Source organism: Gymnoscopelus microlampas (assembly GCF_963454915.1).
Source record: "Gymnoscopelus microlampas genome assembly, chromosome: 8".
Lineage (NCBI taxonomy): Eukaryota > Metazoa > Chordata > Actinopteri > Myctophiformes > Myctophidae > Gymnoscopelus > Gymnoscopelus microlampas.
Genome location: NC_139945.1, coordinates 38,236,095 through 38,250,163, shown reverse-complemented (window position 1 = coordinate 38,250,163; position 14,069 = coordinate 38,236,095). Strand labels below are relative to the sequence as shown.

The 14,069-nt window shown below is 42.1% G+C and overlaps 2 protein-coding genes across 4 annotated transcripts in view; both read left to right on the top strand.

The window, feature by feature from the left end:
• Nucleotides 1–8,551, top strand: part of LOC311050720 (SR-related and CTD-associated factor 4-like) — a 35,580-nt gene extending 27,029 nt beyond the window's left edge. For all 3 annotated transcript variants that reach the window (XM_084064836.1, XM_084064837.1, XM_084064835.1), the window contains exons 17-18: nt 3,407–3,545; nt 6,263–8,551. In XM_084064836.1, coding sequence (XP_083920962.1) covers nt 3,407–3,545; nt 6,263–6,714 — 591 coding nt within the window. In that variant the 3' untranslated portion in view covers nt 6,715–8,551. The remainder of the gene's footprint in view (nt 1–3,406; nt 3,546–6,262) is intronic.
• A 3,979-nt stretch (nt 8,552–12,530) lies between these two features.
• Nucleotides 12,531–14,069, top strand: part of LOC311050716 (rho guanine nucleotide exchange factor TIAM1-like) — a 54,050-nt gene continuing 52,511 nt past the window's right edge. The window contains exon 1 of the mRNA XM_084064828.1: nt 12,531–12,664. The gene's annotated coding sequence lies outside the window, so the exon portion shown is untranslated. The remainder of the gene's footprint in view (nt 12,665–14,069) is intronic.

Below are 14,069 nucleotides of genomic sequence, written 5' to 3'. Positions count from 1 at the left end.
ATTTTACTGAACAAACACTCTATAGCAATGAGTACTATCAGAATATAGAGCTATTTAACACTTATTTTAACCACAGAAAATCACTTACCCTACCTTTAAACAAAAACAAACAAATCTACAAGCTCATAGCGTGGCTCCCTCGGTGCTATGCTATGACCTTGTAAATCTGCTATTTTTGAATAGCCAAAGTATAAAATGATGGTTTAAGAGTTTGCATTGTGTACAAGCCTTGTGCACATTGAGAAGTCATTGCAACATCTGCTGGTGGGTTTTAAATCATTCGAAGTCCGTTATTGATGTAGGGCAACTAATTTGAACATGTGCTACTCTTCATATGCAAGACGCTTGAGGGTTTTAAGTTGGATTGCATGAATAGCAGCACCAATTTGAATAATGTACGACTCCAAAGTAACATTTCTTTATTTGACCACGCAAACATAGGTAGTTTTGGAGAGGCTTCCGCTTTACACTTGAATTGCTTCAGTTAACTCTTATTCCTCTTCAACTCACACAAAGCACCCTCTTGCAGTTAGCACGGGATAAAGCATTCCTCATTATTTCATTTTGCATCTTTTTTTTTTGTTTAGACATGAAGTATATTTTGAATTGTCAGATTGTCAGCTGATGGTAAATATGTTGTGGCCAGCCCTATGTTCCCTCAGTTTAGAATTGGTGTAGGGGTTAGGCTTGAGGGAACATACGTACCCTTATAAAATATGAATTCTAGGTCTGTTTCATGAAGGTGTTTCTGTGTGCCAGCATGATGTTAACTACAGGAGTCTTTTATACACTGGTACACAGTAACATCTACTGTAAATGATTGACAGAATGAGCCACTCAGAGTTCATGGTATTACCTTCAGCTGCATTCACCATGTACAATGTCTGCTACAGTAAGTAAAGGGTCCATAATTATACATGACGCCACCTCAATATTTTATTATGCGGGATAATAAATTGTCACATACCATTGGTAAAAAAAAATAAAGTTTTGGCAAAATACATTCGTGAAATCGAGAAAGTGTGCCTCCTAGTGATACTAAAATATCAATATATAACATTTTTTACACATTACATTGCCTTTTCTTTAAACCACAGGAGTTTCACTCTGGGAAGGCGTGTCCAGCTCCATTGCAACTCATTATGTATGATATCATTTCCACTATTGGCAATTCTCATTCACTGTTGATAGACTGTGCACTTATCCATTCTTATATTGATTGTTGATTGTCTACACATATATGAATTCATAATATATTATATCCTATATATATATATATATATATATATATATAAAATCCTTCTTTGGATAAAAAACAACAACAACTAAGGCATAGAGTAAAAGACCTACTGTAAGAAGAAAAAGACCAAGCAAAAGCTTTGTTAAAAAGGTCTGTTTTGAGTCCATTTTTAAAAGCATTGGTAGATTGTGGGGCTCTCAAATGGTCGGGGAGGGCATTCCACAGGCGTGGAGCAGAATGCCCGTTCGCCCATTTGTGTGGAGATTGGTCATGGGGGGAAGGAGGAGATTGGATTTGGACGAGCGAAGGTTTCGAGTGGAGGGTTGTGGTTTGAGAAGTTCTTTGAGGTACCTCCTGTTTCCATTCTCACTGCTGTCGCTGCTATTATACCTGAATTGCACTCTCGGAATCAATAAAGGTTCATCTTTTCTTTTCTTATCTTAATTAGTTTTTTGTGCAATTTAAAGAGCTCCCCTTCTCTTGGAATTCGAAATGTAATATTTACACTGCAGGTAGGGTACTATAGCTGTCACTTTCTTTCCTTGTGGATTTATAGTGATGTTCACTATAGGTAATACATTGTCTCGTGCTTACTGATTGATCTTGTGATTAATAGTTTTACTTGATCATCCTGGTTAGGGCTGGGCAGTATGTTTTCTTTATATCGATCATTATGTGAGACTAGATCTATGGAATTTTGGATATTGTAATTTTGTGATGTGGCATAATTGTTTTTTCCTGGATTTAGAGGCTGCATTACAGTAAAGTGATGTGATTTTCTGAACTTACCTGACTGATTTAGTTTCTATTTGTCTTTACCCAATTGGATATTATATAGGCATTAGTGATGATTATTTATCAAAGATCATATTAACCATGTAAACCCTAGTGTCCCTATTGTGGGGGTAAACATTTAGGGTAAATAGCAAACCTAAAAGCTCCCAAAACCCTGATTAGTGTCAGCTTAAACCAGGGAGTTTTCTAATTCACTTGAAAATTTGCACTACCATTGCTGCTAGGGAGTTTGCAAACTCCCTGGAATCTCTAATTCACTATAACATGTATGACGTTACGCTGCACCAGTGCACACTCAAAGTCCCAATGCAATGATATTAGATAGATCTAGATTAGATAGAATAGATTTGTTAAATGACACATTTTGACCCGGAGACCTATCAAGGTGTGTGTGTGTGTGTGTGTGTGTGTGTGTGTGTGTGTGTGTGTGTGTGTGTGTGTGTGTGTGTGTGTGTGTGTGTGTGTGTGTGTAAAATATATATCAAATATTCTAATTAAATTCATTTAAATACATTTTCTTGAAGTGATTTACAAACAAACTTGTTTCAGTATGCTTTGTATTTTTCTTTAAGTTGAAGTGTATATCCACCAAGACTCCTTAGCGATGGAGCTTCTCAGAAATATGCCGCCTTATGAGGAAAGGGTTAAAATTAAAATACCAGTCACTTGGCTATTAACCACATGAACCCTATTCTGTAGCAAACAGACAAAATAGCTCACAATGCATCGCGATGCCTTGTAGTTTTGCTATAGAGGAGAAAAGGAGCGTACCAAGTATAGAGATCTCGGGGATCCTGGTCAACTAAGTTTATAGGGTTTAAGTGGTAAAATATGTCTTACATTTTAGAGACATCAATGGGATGTGTTTATACTATCATGTGGCAGTGGCTCAGGAGGTAGTGAGCCCGTCTTGGAATTGGAAGCTTCCCGGTTCGATCCCCGGGTCCTCCGGGCAGTGTGTCAAAAGTGTTCTTAAACAAGACACTGAACCCCTAACTGCTCCTAATGAGCAGGTTGGTGCCTTGCATGGTTTCCTCCACCGTCGGTGTGTGTGTGTGTGTGTGTGTGTGTGTGTGTGTGTGTGTGTGTGTGTGTGTGTGTGTGTGTGTGTGTGTGTGTGTGTGTGTGTGTGTGTGTGTGTGTGTGTGTGTGTGTGTGTGTGTGTGTGTGTGTGTGTGTGTGTGTGTGTGTGTGTGTGTGTGAATGTTAAATATATTAAGCGCTGTGGAGAAAAGTACTATATTAATGGAGTACTAATAAGCTACCTCATGAATCATCCATGTCGAGTTTATTTGCCATCAACACAAAAGTTTTTTTTTTTTACTGATTTTCATTTGATGTTAATTGGGGATGTATGTTTGTGTCTTTCAGGTGCCAGTGGTTCCACAGGCCGCGCCCACCGCAGGTGTTCCTGTCTTTCCCAGACCCCAAGTTATGTCCCCTACTTCCATCCCTCCAGGGGGCACCCCATTCATCCCTGCAGGGTTTGACCCTACTAAGCTAGTGCCTGGTAAGACTTCTGATGGGAAATTAAATCATATTTCAAGAATAACCTAAATGGGAAACGGATGGCTAAAACAGTCTTTGCTTAGAAGGTTCAACATGTGGCCTCGAGTATGTGAAAAGATACCAGCACTGTTGGGTGGAAACATATTTAATCTTATGTTTTTTTTCATAAATGAATGCCCTTTTTTATACTTTGTCGTACGACAGCAAAAATGGCCAAGCTCACGAGTCGCAGTGTGCCACATTGTGAGATTGTAAATTGGCTATCTTCACTACTTTTGAAGGTTTTCATATGCAAGCAGCGACAGCGACAATATTTATCTTTTCATTTTAAGTATTTAGCCAATGCTGTTTTACAGTCAGTGTAAATTTGAATATGTACAAATGTTATATCCTATTGATACGTTGTATTGGGATACAGGAGAATACATGAGTTACCTGCCATACCCAACTAAGGCTGCAACTATCGATTATTAGTGATTATTCTATTGATTACTTTTTTGATTAATCAAATAATCAACAAGCCCTTTTTTAAATATAAAAATTAATTATATGTCAACAAATCGATTACGCACTTGAGCCCTATTTTATACTTCGTCACACAATGGTCTCATACAAAAATAGTGAAAATGGCATTTAAACTTCTCTGTTTTTAAAATGTTTTTTAAAATGTTCGCCTATAATGACATGCCCCAAAATAGGGATCAGTTAGTTATTATTATCGAATTTTATTTTATAATAATGGTTAATGATAGCAATTTGTTATCACAAGTTGAATACCATCACAGTACATGGTATCCTGTAATAATTGTGTATGGCAGAAGCAGGGGTCATCAATATGCCGGCATGTGATGGACATTTTCCTCAAACAACATTTTTGCTACGGACATACAAAATTAGTGGTCAATAATATTACCATAAATAATTCATAAATACTAATATACTAGTCCAGTAGACACAATGGAGAACACAGACTGTGTTTTTAAAGAGGCGGAGTGGTTAGACCTCATCCATTTCTACTTTATTTTATTTCATTAAGTGGAAAGCTGAGAGGGAATGCGTAGATGGAGCAATTTGAAAAAAATGCTTTAAAGGTCAAGTGTATTATTGTTATTATTTCCATGGCCATCTCTGTACTTTGGCTACTTTCTACTTTTCTACTTCACCTTCTTCACTTTCTATAGTGATTCACTGATTGCTTTGAACTTATCAAAGCATTAAAGACAATCAGAGACAGTGAAAAGAATTGTCATATTGACATCATCCACCTGTCATTATAAATTCTAAGCTTTTGAAAACGGACAGGGCTCAGACCGATTTTTCAAGACCCAGTCATTAGGCATGCATGTTCTGTATCCGCCACTGTTTGGTACCTGGTTTAACAAGGTTTGAATACCTGTCTGTCAGTGTCTTTATTAGAGTGTTAATGTCAAAGGGCATTTGGGAAACCCAACTCTCATCCTGTTAAATGATGTTAAAATCAGGTCATTCATTGGCATGGAAAAATGTTTTTTTTATGGTTCTCGGCAGTGGCTTTTCTGGGTGTACTGGCAGCCTAGGCCAGTGGTTCTCAAAGTGGGGTCTTGGGACCCCCAGGGGTCCTTGAGGGGGTTCCAGGGGGTCCCAGCAGCGAAATTGCTTAAGAGCATCAAATTCCGTTTAACCACTGTAAACCTATTTCATACATCAGAATACAACAATGGACAGCAGACATCTTGTCTTGATGAGAGTGCCTTTTGTGAATATGAACAGTGTGGATAATCCAATATGATGATGAATGATTTAAAGAATCATTTTCTTATTTTAAATGTATTGAAGTAAAAGTGAAAATTGTGATGAGTAGGCTATAAAGTCAAGTAAAGTATACTGCCCTACAAAGCCAAAGTGCAAAAACTGTGTTTTTGACACATTGACTTATTTGTGTATCCCCAAAGGTCAAATTAGCCTTTGTGATTTTAGGGGATAAACAATTACCTCAAGAACAGATAAACAATTGGTGTAATATCACTTATATGCTGATAACACATTTGGCTGACCAATTAAAACATTTTAAACCCTTTTATCAGTTAAATTGTTTGCATAGTCACTGCACTTTGGCTTTGTAGGGCAGTATAGAAGTATTACACCACTGGTATTTCAGCAAGAATTAAATCAGTGTCCTCCCTATTCTGAAGAAAACCTGGAGACTGGCAAGTCAACAACTGTATACTGGCTCTAATGTTTAGTTTTTTTAATCAAAGATTTGCCGCGGACATGTTTGTCCGTGTACGGACACATTGATGACCCCTGGACAGAAGTTTTACAAAGATTAGACTTAAAGCTGCACTCTGTAACTTTCATGTCCTACCAGGGACGCGTACCCCGCTCCCCCGCGCAAGTGCTTAGACTTTTACCACTAAGCTAATGGAGCATGCCTGCTCTCTCAGGGGATACAGTTTATTTTGATATCCAGGCAGTACCACTTGTCAACCAGTAGTGGTCCTACTCCTACCAGACCACACCATTTAAATTTTCCAATAGAAGAGCAGGGAAACCAAATACATGTATTAACATACTCTACCATACAGATTGGTAAAAATATCATTTTATTCACTAAAACAAGTTGCATAGTGTAGCTTTAAGTAGAGAGGTTAAAGGGGATTTTAAGTGAATTTGCAGATCTTCTCTACAATGGTTGTTCTTAGCTTGACGTACCTGTGCACTTGTGTTTTTGTTCTGCAGGTTTTTCTCCAGCTGCCGCAGAACCTGTAAAAACTAAAGAGGATTCATCTAAAGATAGTACAGCAAATAGCGGTGCATCCTCAGATGCAGGCACTGACAGCCAACTTGGATCACCAGGCACACCAGTGATGAGCCCGGCAGGTCCAGTAGGCTTACCAGGTCCCAGACCTGGCATGCCACCCATGCACCACCCTCCTGGGATGACAGGCCCTCACCTACCTCCATTCTTCCCACCTCCAAACATGCCACCGATGCCCCCTCAAATGATGCCAGGGGGCCCAATGTTTCCACCAGATAGGTTCAGAATGATGATGCCCTTCCCTCCCCGCGGGCCTCCTTTCCCACCAAGGCATCTTATGGGACCAGAGGGTATGGATGGTAGGGACGGAAGGCATTTTCGAAATGGAAGACCGGGATTTGGAGGCCCGCCATACCAAAGAGGAAGATGGTAAAGGTTGACTGGAAGAACTACTCTGAAGGATACTAATGATCTGGTTGTCAAGGACTGCTGTACTCTGGGGATGGAAGGATTCCAGAGCTTGTAGGGAGAGACTGTGTTTTGCACCCTGGGCCTTTTTTTCAGCATCATATAATAAAGTACGAAAGACAAAACAGCCAGTGGAAGTGTAATTTTCAATGCGGTCCTTGCTAATAACTTTCTGCTTTGAAACCCAGCAGGGACAAGACTCTATAAATACGGCACATGCTTGTAGCTGTTGATAATGCTTTTGTATATTAGAGGTCAGTTTTAGGTTGTTAGTAAGTTTGGGGGGGCAAAAAAAAGTTGAAGTCTGTATTTTTATGCTTTGTCCTTAATCACAATTTTTGTGCATTGGAAAATAAGTAATCCATTTCTTAATATGTTTCATATTTAAATATTTTGTTTTTAGTATTTTTGTACAAATCCAACTTTTCAGTCCTCCTGAACAAGTAGCAACAGATGGAAGATGTATCTCCTATCCTACCAGCAGAGGGCAGAGTAACCATTGTTACCATGAGCAACCTTTGTTGTTGGTAGTTCCATAGGTCACACCTTCTTTTGGTGGGTACTGGCAGAGAAGGCTCTGGGTACTGGGTGACGGGGAGGGTGATTCGATTTCCATGTTGAGTTGTTTGTAATTCAAAGGAGGTGGAGTAGCTATACACAAGTAGAAGAGGTTTGTTATGTCGTGGCCAGAAGTATGTACTTAAATGGGATTAAATGGATAATTCACCCCCAAAATGACTTATCTTCAACAATTACACACCTCATGAAGCCTTGAATTCATGGAGATTTTTTTTGCTTTTGTCGCATTCCTAAGCCAACAATGTGATGACCGGCGAGTCTCTGGTAGGACACTCAAAGAGTTTACATTACTCCACCGGCCATCAAATTATTGGTTTAGGAATGCGACAAAAACAAAAAAATCTCCATGAATTCAAGGCTTCGTGGGGTGTCTAATTGATACAAAATGCATATTTTGGGGGGGGTGAACTATCCCTTTAAGTGTTTATTTTTTGGTTAAAATATGTATTAAATAGCTCTATATTAGCATGGTAATCATGGCTAGAGTGTTTGTTCAGTAACGGGTATCTCGAGAACTCACACAGGATGCAACATAAACGGTGACATCAAACAGTGAAAGTGAAATTGAAGTGATGAAACAAATGAGCAGACAGAAATGGAGTTAACACTATAAAATGTAAGCTGTTAAATGATTTCTCTTTTAGGATTGGGTGAAATTGGTGACCCACCTGCACATTTATTTTCTGTTTATTAAAGAGCTGGAGAGTTGGGTGTGGATGCCCCTGATACTGAACAAACACTATGGATTATTATCAGAATATATTTAACATTTTGTTTAAAAAAAAGAAGAAATAAATCTCAACACCTTTAACCACTTAAACCCCATCACGGGTTGCATTGTGAGCTTGTCGATCGGCTATTTTCAGCGAAAGCTTTCCCCACAAAAACAGAAAATAGAAAATACACTAGTACAGAGTCCTGGCCTGAGGGACTCCGGTCAATCGTATGGTGTTTAAGTCATTGGTTCTCAAAGTGGGGTCCGGGGACCCCCAGGGGTCCTTGAGGGAGTTCCAGGGGGGGTAACAGAGATAGAAATGCCATTAAATGGGGGTCCGTAGGCTAATGCATGTCAAACTGGGGGTCGTTGAAATTAAAATGGTTGAGAATCACTGCTAGAGCCGTACAAATCTTCTCTTATAGGGGTCCCTGGTATATATTTTCAAATGGGGGGGGGGGGGTTCCGTGTGTTCATTTGGGGGTCCTTGACATGAAAAAGAGAACCACTGGTTTAAAGACGGGGTGCCGTGATTTTCAGTGATCCCCCCCCCCCCCCCCCCCCCCCTAAAACATAATCATCAGGTATTATGGTTATACTAGGAGGAAGATTTTTTTCAAAAAAGTGTACAGAAATTGTTAAAATTATGTTTTCATGTGGACATGCCTCCAGTTCATTAAGTATACCTGGTTCTCACCTTAGCACCTCCTCCACCACCTTAGCACCACCCACCTGTCCTAGTCCCTCCTCCTCATGCCCACACCTGTTGTGTTATGATAAGGAGGGGGAGGGTATGTTTTTACTATGTCACTAAAGCGCTGTTTCTCTACTGGCACGTTTGACCCTCAAGGTTTCAGCCTCCAGGAAGAAACTCCAAATAGTCATAGAAGACATAAAACACCATAAAACCACCACCGGGGGGCTTAATGAAGTTCTATCAACCTCATAGACACATGCAAAACTGAAAAAGTGCAAAAACATGGCACCAGCTCTTTAAGTAACCTTGCATCACCAGTCTTTCGTGTTTAAGTGGTTAAGAAAGTAGGCCTACGCTATCCTGGAGAGAAGTCTGACAACGGTGTACTTCTGCCACCTGCAGTTTCAATTACACATTGACCATGTACGATTGTTATTCTGCAATAATATGCAATTGTCCTCCCAATGTGGTGAAGAACATGGTCCTTTTTCCGTTGTATATACTTTCAGAATCTGCATGATTACGTTTATTGTACCTATAACGTGTGTTGAATGTTAAAAGTAAATCACTTATAGTGTCACTATTCACCACCAAACATTAATAAACGTTTATTTTGCTATGTAACTGTGTGTGTGTGTGTGTGTGTGTGTGTGTGTGTGTGTGTGTGTGTGGGCCTAGCCTACAGGGTGTTGTGATGCGTCTAGTGCAGTAGTTAGAGGGAAGGTTGCATGCGTACTTCCCACCTGCTTGCTAACCTCTCGCTTTCAGATACTGCCGCTGGCTAGCCCTTGTGGTGAACGGAGAAGCAGCCTCTGGTGTAAGTCTTCTCCTGCCAGTACACAGCCTCTCCTTCACCAAGACTCCTGCCAGGCCTCCACGTGGCCACGCACGGTAACTGGGGCTTCGCGGCCCCAGGCGAACGTGGTAGGGGATCTCGGAGCTGCAGTGGTCCCCAGAGGTGTGATGTGCAGGCCCACAGTGTGGACACGCCCTGACATCAGCCAACCACTGCCCCGCTGCCTTGTGGGTTAGTCTGGGAGGACAAAAGGCTAGGGGAGCACACCCTGAGAGAAAAGCAAGTGCTGGCAGGCACACCATAGGCGGTCCTCCGACAGACTGGAATTCCGGCAGCCTCCTGCAGCTGTGAGGAGTTGCCGGTCGTCCTGGGTTCTCCTTGCTATCGGATACAGCTCCCCACAGCGAAGAAGTGATGCTGGAGTATGCCCATCCCCTTCGTCACTTAAATAAATTCAGGCGCAGGTATCTGCTACTGGTACCAGTGAGTTCCACCACACTCATTATAGTCAAGTCTACTGGCGATGGGGTACCTGGTAACGGGGGCAGGACTGAATAATCTGGAATAATCTGGTTCATGGCCTTTGTGGATCTCTCCAAGGCATTCGACACCGTCCACCGTGACCTTTTGTGGAGAGTACTTCTGCACTATGGCTGCCCGGTGAAGTTTGTTAACATCCTCCGGCAGTTTCATGATGAGATGAGGGCCAAGGTGACAATAGGTGGACTAGAATCTGCCTCCTTCGGAGTAGGTACTGGTGTGAGACAGGGATGTGTTCTCACACCTATCCTTTTTAATATCTTTCTCCTGTGTGTAACAACACTTCTACACAAGGAAATGGAGGAGGGGAGTGGGGTGACCCTGGACTACAGACTGGATGGGAACCTCTTCAACATCAGGAGGTTTCAAGCCACAACAAAGCTCCAGACCATACGCATACTGGAGCTCCAGTATGCTGATGATTGTGCCCTTGTGGCACACACACCAGAGGCACTGCAGGCCACTCTGGTGGCCGCTGTGAGAGCCTACAGCAGAATGGGACTTTCTGTAAACACCTCCAAGACAGAAGTCCTCTGCCAGTGGTATTCAGAACCCCCACAGACACCACCAGTCTTCTCCGTTGCAGATTCCCCACTTACCATCGTTCCACACTTTAAGTACCTTGGAAGCATCCTGTCAGAGGACTGCAGCATCGACAAGGACATCCAAAACAGGATCAAGCAAGCCTCATCCTCCTTCGGACGGCTGAGGAAAAGGGTCTTTAGCAACAGTAACCTCCACACAAAAATAGCAGTCTACAGGGCAATATGCATTTCCACCCTCCTATACGGGTGTGAGTCATGGACCATCTATTCCCGGCATCTGAAGATGCTCGAGGCGTTCCACATCAGATGCCTCCAACGCATCCTAAAAGTGACCTGGAGAGACCGTATGCCACACTCTGAAGTCCTCCAGAGAACCAGCTGCAGGAGCATAGAGGCCACCATCTTGCACCACCAGCTAAGATGGCTTGGACATGTCATCAGGATGCCAGCCAGTCGCCTGCCTTGGAGGACACTATATGGCCAACTCCACCTAGGCAAACGTTCTGCAGGGGGACAGAAAAAGAGGTTGAAGGACCAACTGAAGACCTCTCTAAAGAAGTGTGGAATTAAGCCTGCTACCCTTGAAGATGCTGCTGTGGACCGCTCTTCCTGGCGTGGACTCTGCCAACAAGGAGTACAACTGGCAGAGGAGAACCGAATGGAACACCGCCTGGCAAGAAGTCAAAAAAGGAAGTTGGCCAAGTCTGCACCTGCCCCATCGGGTCAGGTTTTCACTTGCCCTGTCTGTGGCAGACAGTGTGCATCCCGCATTGGATTATACAGTCATCAAAGGACCCACAAATTGTAGCAGAAGTCATCATCGGCCACGATGGACTACCATAAGCACGTAAGCAGTGTGTGTGTGTGTGTGTGTGTGTGTGTGTGTGTGTGTGTGTGTGTGTGTGTGTTTTAACTACTATCTGCTGAAATAGAGAAGATCTAGAGATTCAGCATTAGAATTAATAAATGTGATCTCAGTGTTTTTGCAAAAATAACGCACTTTATTAACTGTCCCGAAAAGGTAAGCTGCAGCTGATTGGCTTAATAAATAAGAGACATTCTCACTATCCATTCGCGCGCCCGTCTCCAGGGGGTCGCGTGCTAGTGTTGCCATGTTTGCTTATTATAAGCAACGTTGGGCTTCTTTTTAACTCCAATGGCAGTTGCAAGGAGTTGCATTGGTGTGGTTGACCTTAAAACAGTTTTGTTGCAAGGAAATGCGACTAGTTGCATTGGTGCCGTTTGGCCTTTAGGTTGGCAGTTTTTTTTTCTTCCCTAAAATGCAATTGGTTTAATTGCAATTGGCTTCCCCCTCCGCTCGCCGCTTTGTTACATCTTGTATGGGTGTATAGGAGTAAAAGTATTTAGTTCTGGTTCCTCAGTCATTTCTATGTTTTTATATGTGTTTCTGCAGGCTTTGTATAACGTCTACAAGCAAGCACATCAGTGCAGGTGGTTACAGAGAGTCACAGTACTTTTCTGAAACAAGAGTTACAAGGTCCTATAAATTCATTGTGAAAACATTACAGCAATTCATTGATATAAAAATTAAGAAATGTACTTGTACTTTTACTTGTACTTTAAGTATTTTTCAAAGCATGTACTTTGGAATACTAAAGTATATTTAAAAGCAATTACTTTTTTACTCTTACTTGAGTAACATTTTGACTGAGCTACTTTTACTTATAGTGGAGTAAATTTGACCAAGGAGTATCTGTACTCTTACTCAAGTACTGGGGTCGAGTACTTCGTCCACCTCTGGTTTTAAGTGCCTAGTCGCTTCTTTTGGGCTTGTTTTCATAGACCTGGTTGCTTGTTCCTCTCGCGCAAGCTGGCAACACTGTAGCGTGCTCCTCCCCTTACAGCGGTGTAGCAACAACATGCACGGTGCGTGTGGACGCACGGACCTCGGAGCGGCTGCATTCACTGATGATGATGCTGCCCAATGCCAATGGACAACAACGCCAACCTGTTAAAATGCTTTTATCATTCGATCGGCAGCAGCAGCAGTGGTTTGTTGACTCGAGGAGGTGATGAGAACAGGTATGTATGTGGCCTATTATTCATTGCATATAAGCTGCTGTCCTCAATGAGCCTGATGTCCGACGCCTCCCCAGGGTCCTAGTGCTGTGTAATTGACCGTGCGTGTCAGTCAGTCAATCATGCAAGTTTATAAGAGCAGACGTACTAGTGCCGCACTGACACGTTCCGCTAGAACTGCTTCTCATGTTGCACACAGTTGTCATGCGTCGGAACCTTGCTAACATCGGTCGGTGTCTGCTATTACAATTTACAATCAGCGCAGTCATCAATGATTAGGCCGGTTTTAGTCATTGCAATCATCTTGACGACAGTCATGTATATCCGGTGATAACGTTAGTTATTCGTAATTTTTTTGGAAGACGTTAATGTCTGCCATTCATTCTGAATTCACCAGCCGCGTATGGTATGACCGTTGACAACATGCAAGAGCGAGACGTGCAAGTGCAAGGTAACCTGTCTGTCCGCAGTGTTGCCAGGTTTTGTGAGAAATAAGCAACCAGGTCTGTGAAAACAAGCCCAGAAGAAGCGACTATGCTACGGCTATTTGAAGATAGCCGTAGCCTAGTCGTCAAAAATAGCCGATACAAGCTCACAACGCATCGCAATGCAATTACAAGCAACTTTACAGAAAAATAAGCCCAACGTCGCTTATAATAAGCGAACATGGCAACACTGCCTGTCTGTCCGCGTTACCTTATCCAGAGGTGTTATAAGTGCAGCTCTCTCTGCTCACACTCACAGTCATTTACAGTGTGTAGCGTCCAGTGACAGTCAAGTCAACGGCATGGCTTGTTTCCTGTGTATGACAGTGACAGCGAACTGGAATGTGAAATAATTACCCAGTCTTACGCAATACGCCGTGTGACAAGCTGCATTCGCCAAAAAAAACATTGCAGCATCTTTTACACCCACATTTTAGTAAACAGGCCATGTAGTGAAAGGCGTAGCTCGTCTGTGCAATTGAATAACACTCAAATGACCTTGCTTTACTTGGACCAAGTTGGTTACAATAAGCCTATTGTTGGAACTCATAAAGACATAAAGTAGGTTATGCTTGCCAGTATTGTTGCTGTGTGTTAGTTCAATCAGATAGCTACTAGTACTACATCCTAGCTAACAGGTAGGCAAGATACATGACAAACTGGTGGCTAGAGAGGTATTTTTGAAGTAATTGGCTCTCACCCTTTTCAGGCCGTGACCCCAAAATAATAAACATAGGAATTGTAGGAGTGTTGAGGCATTACATTTACTCGTTTGAGAACCACAGGTTGAGAACCACTGATCTAGAAAACAAACAACAACAAACAAACATAAACAGCAGGCCTGAACAACATCCTGCTAGTAGTCTCAGTCAGATTTAGTGTGTGCAAACAACCAATGGAAGATCCAGGTGAGACTTGTTTAG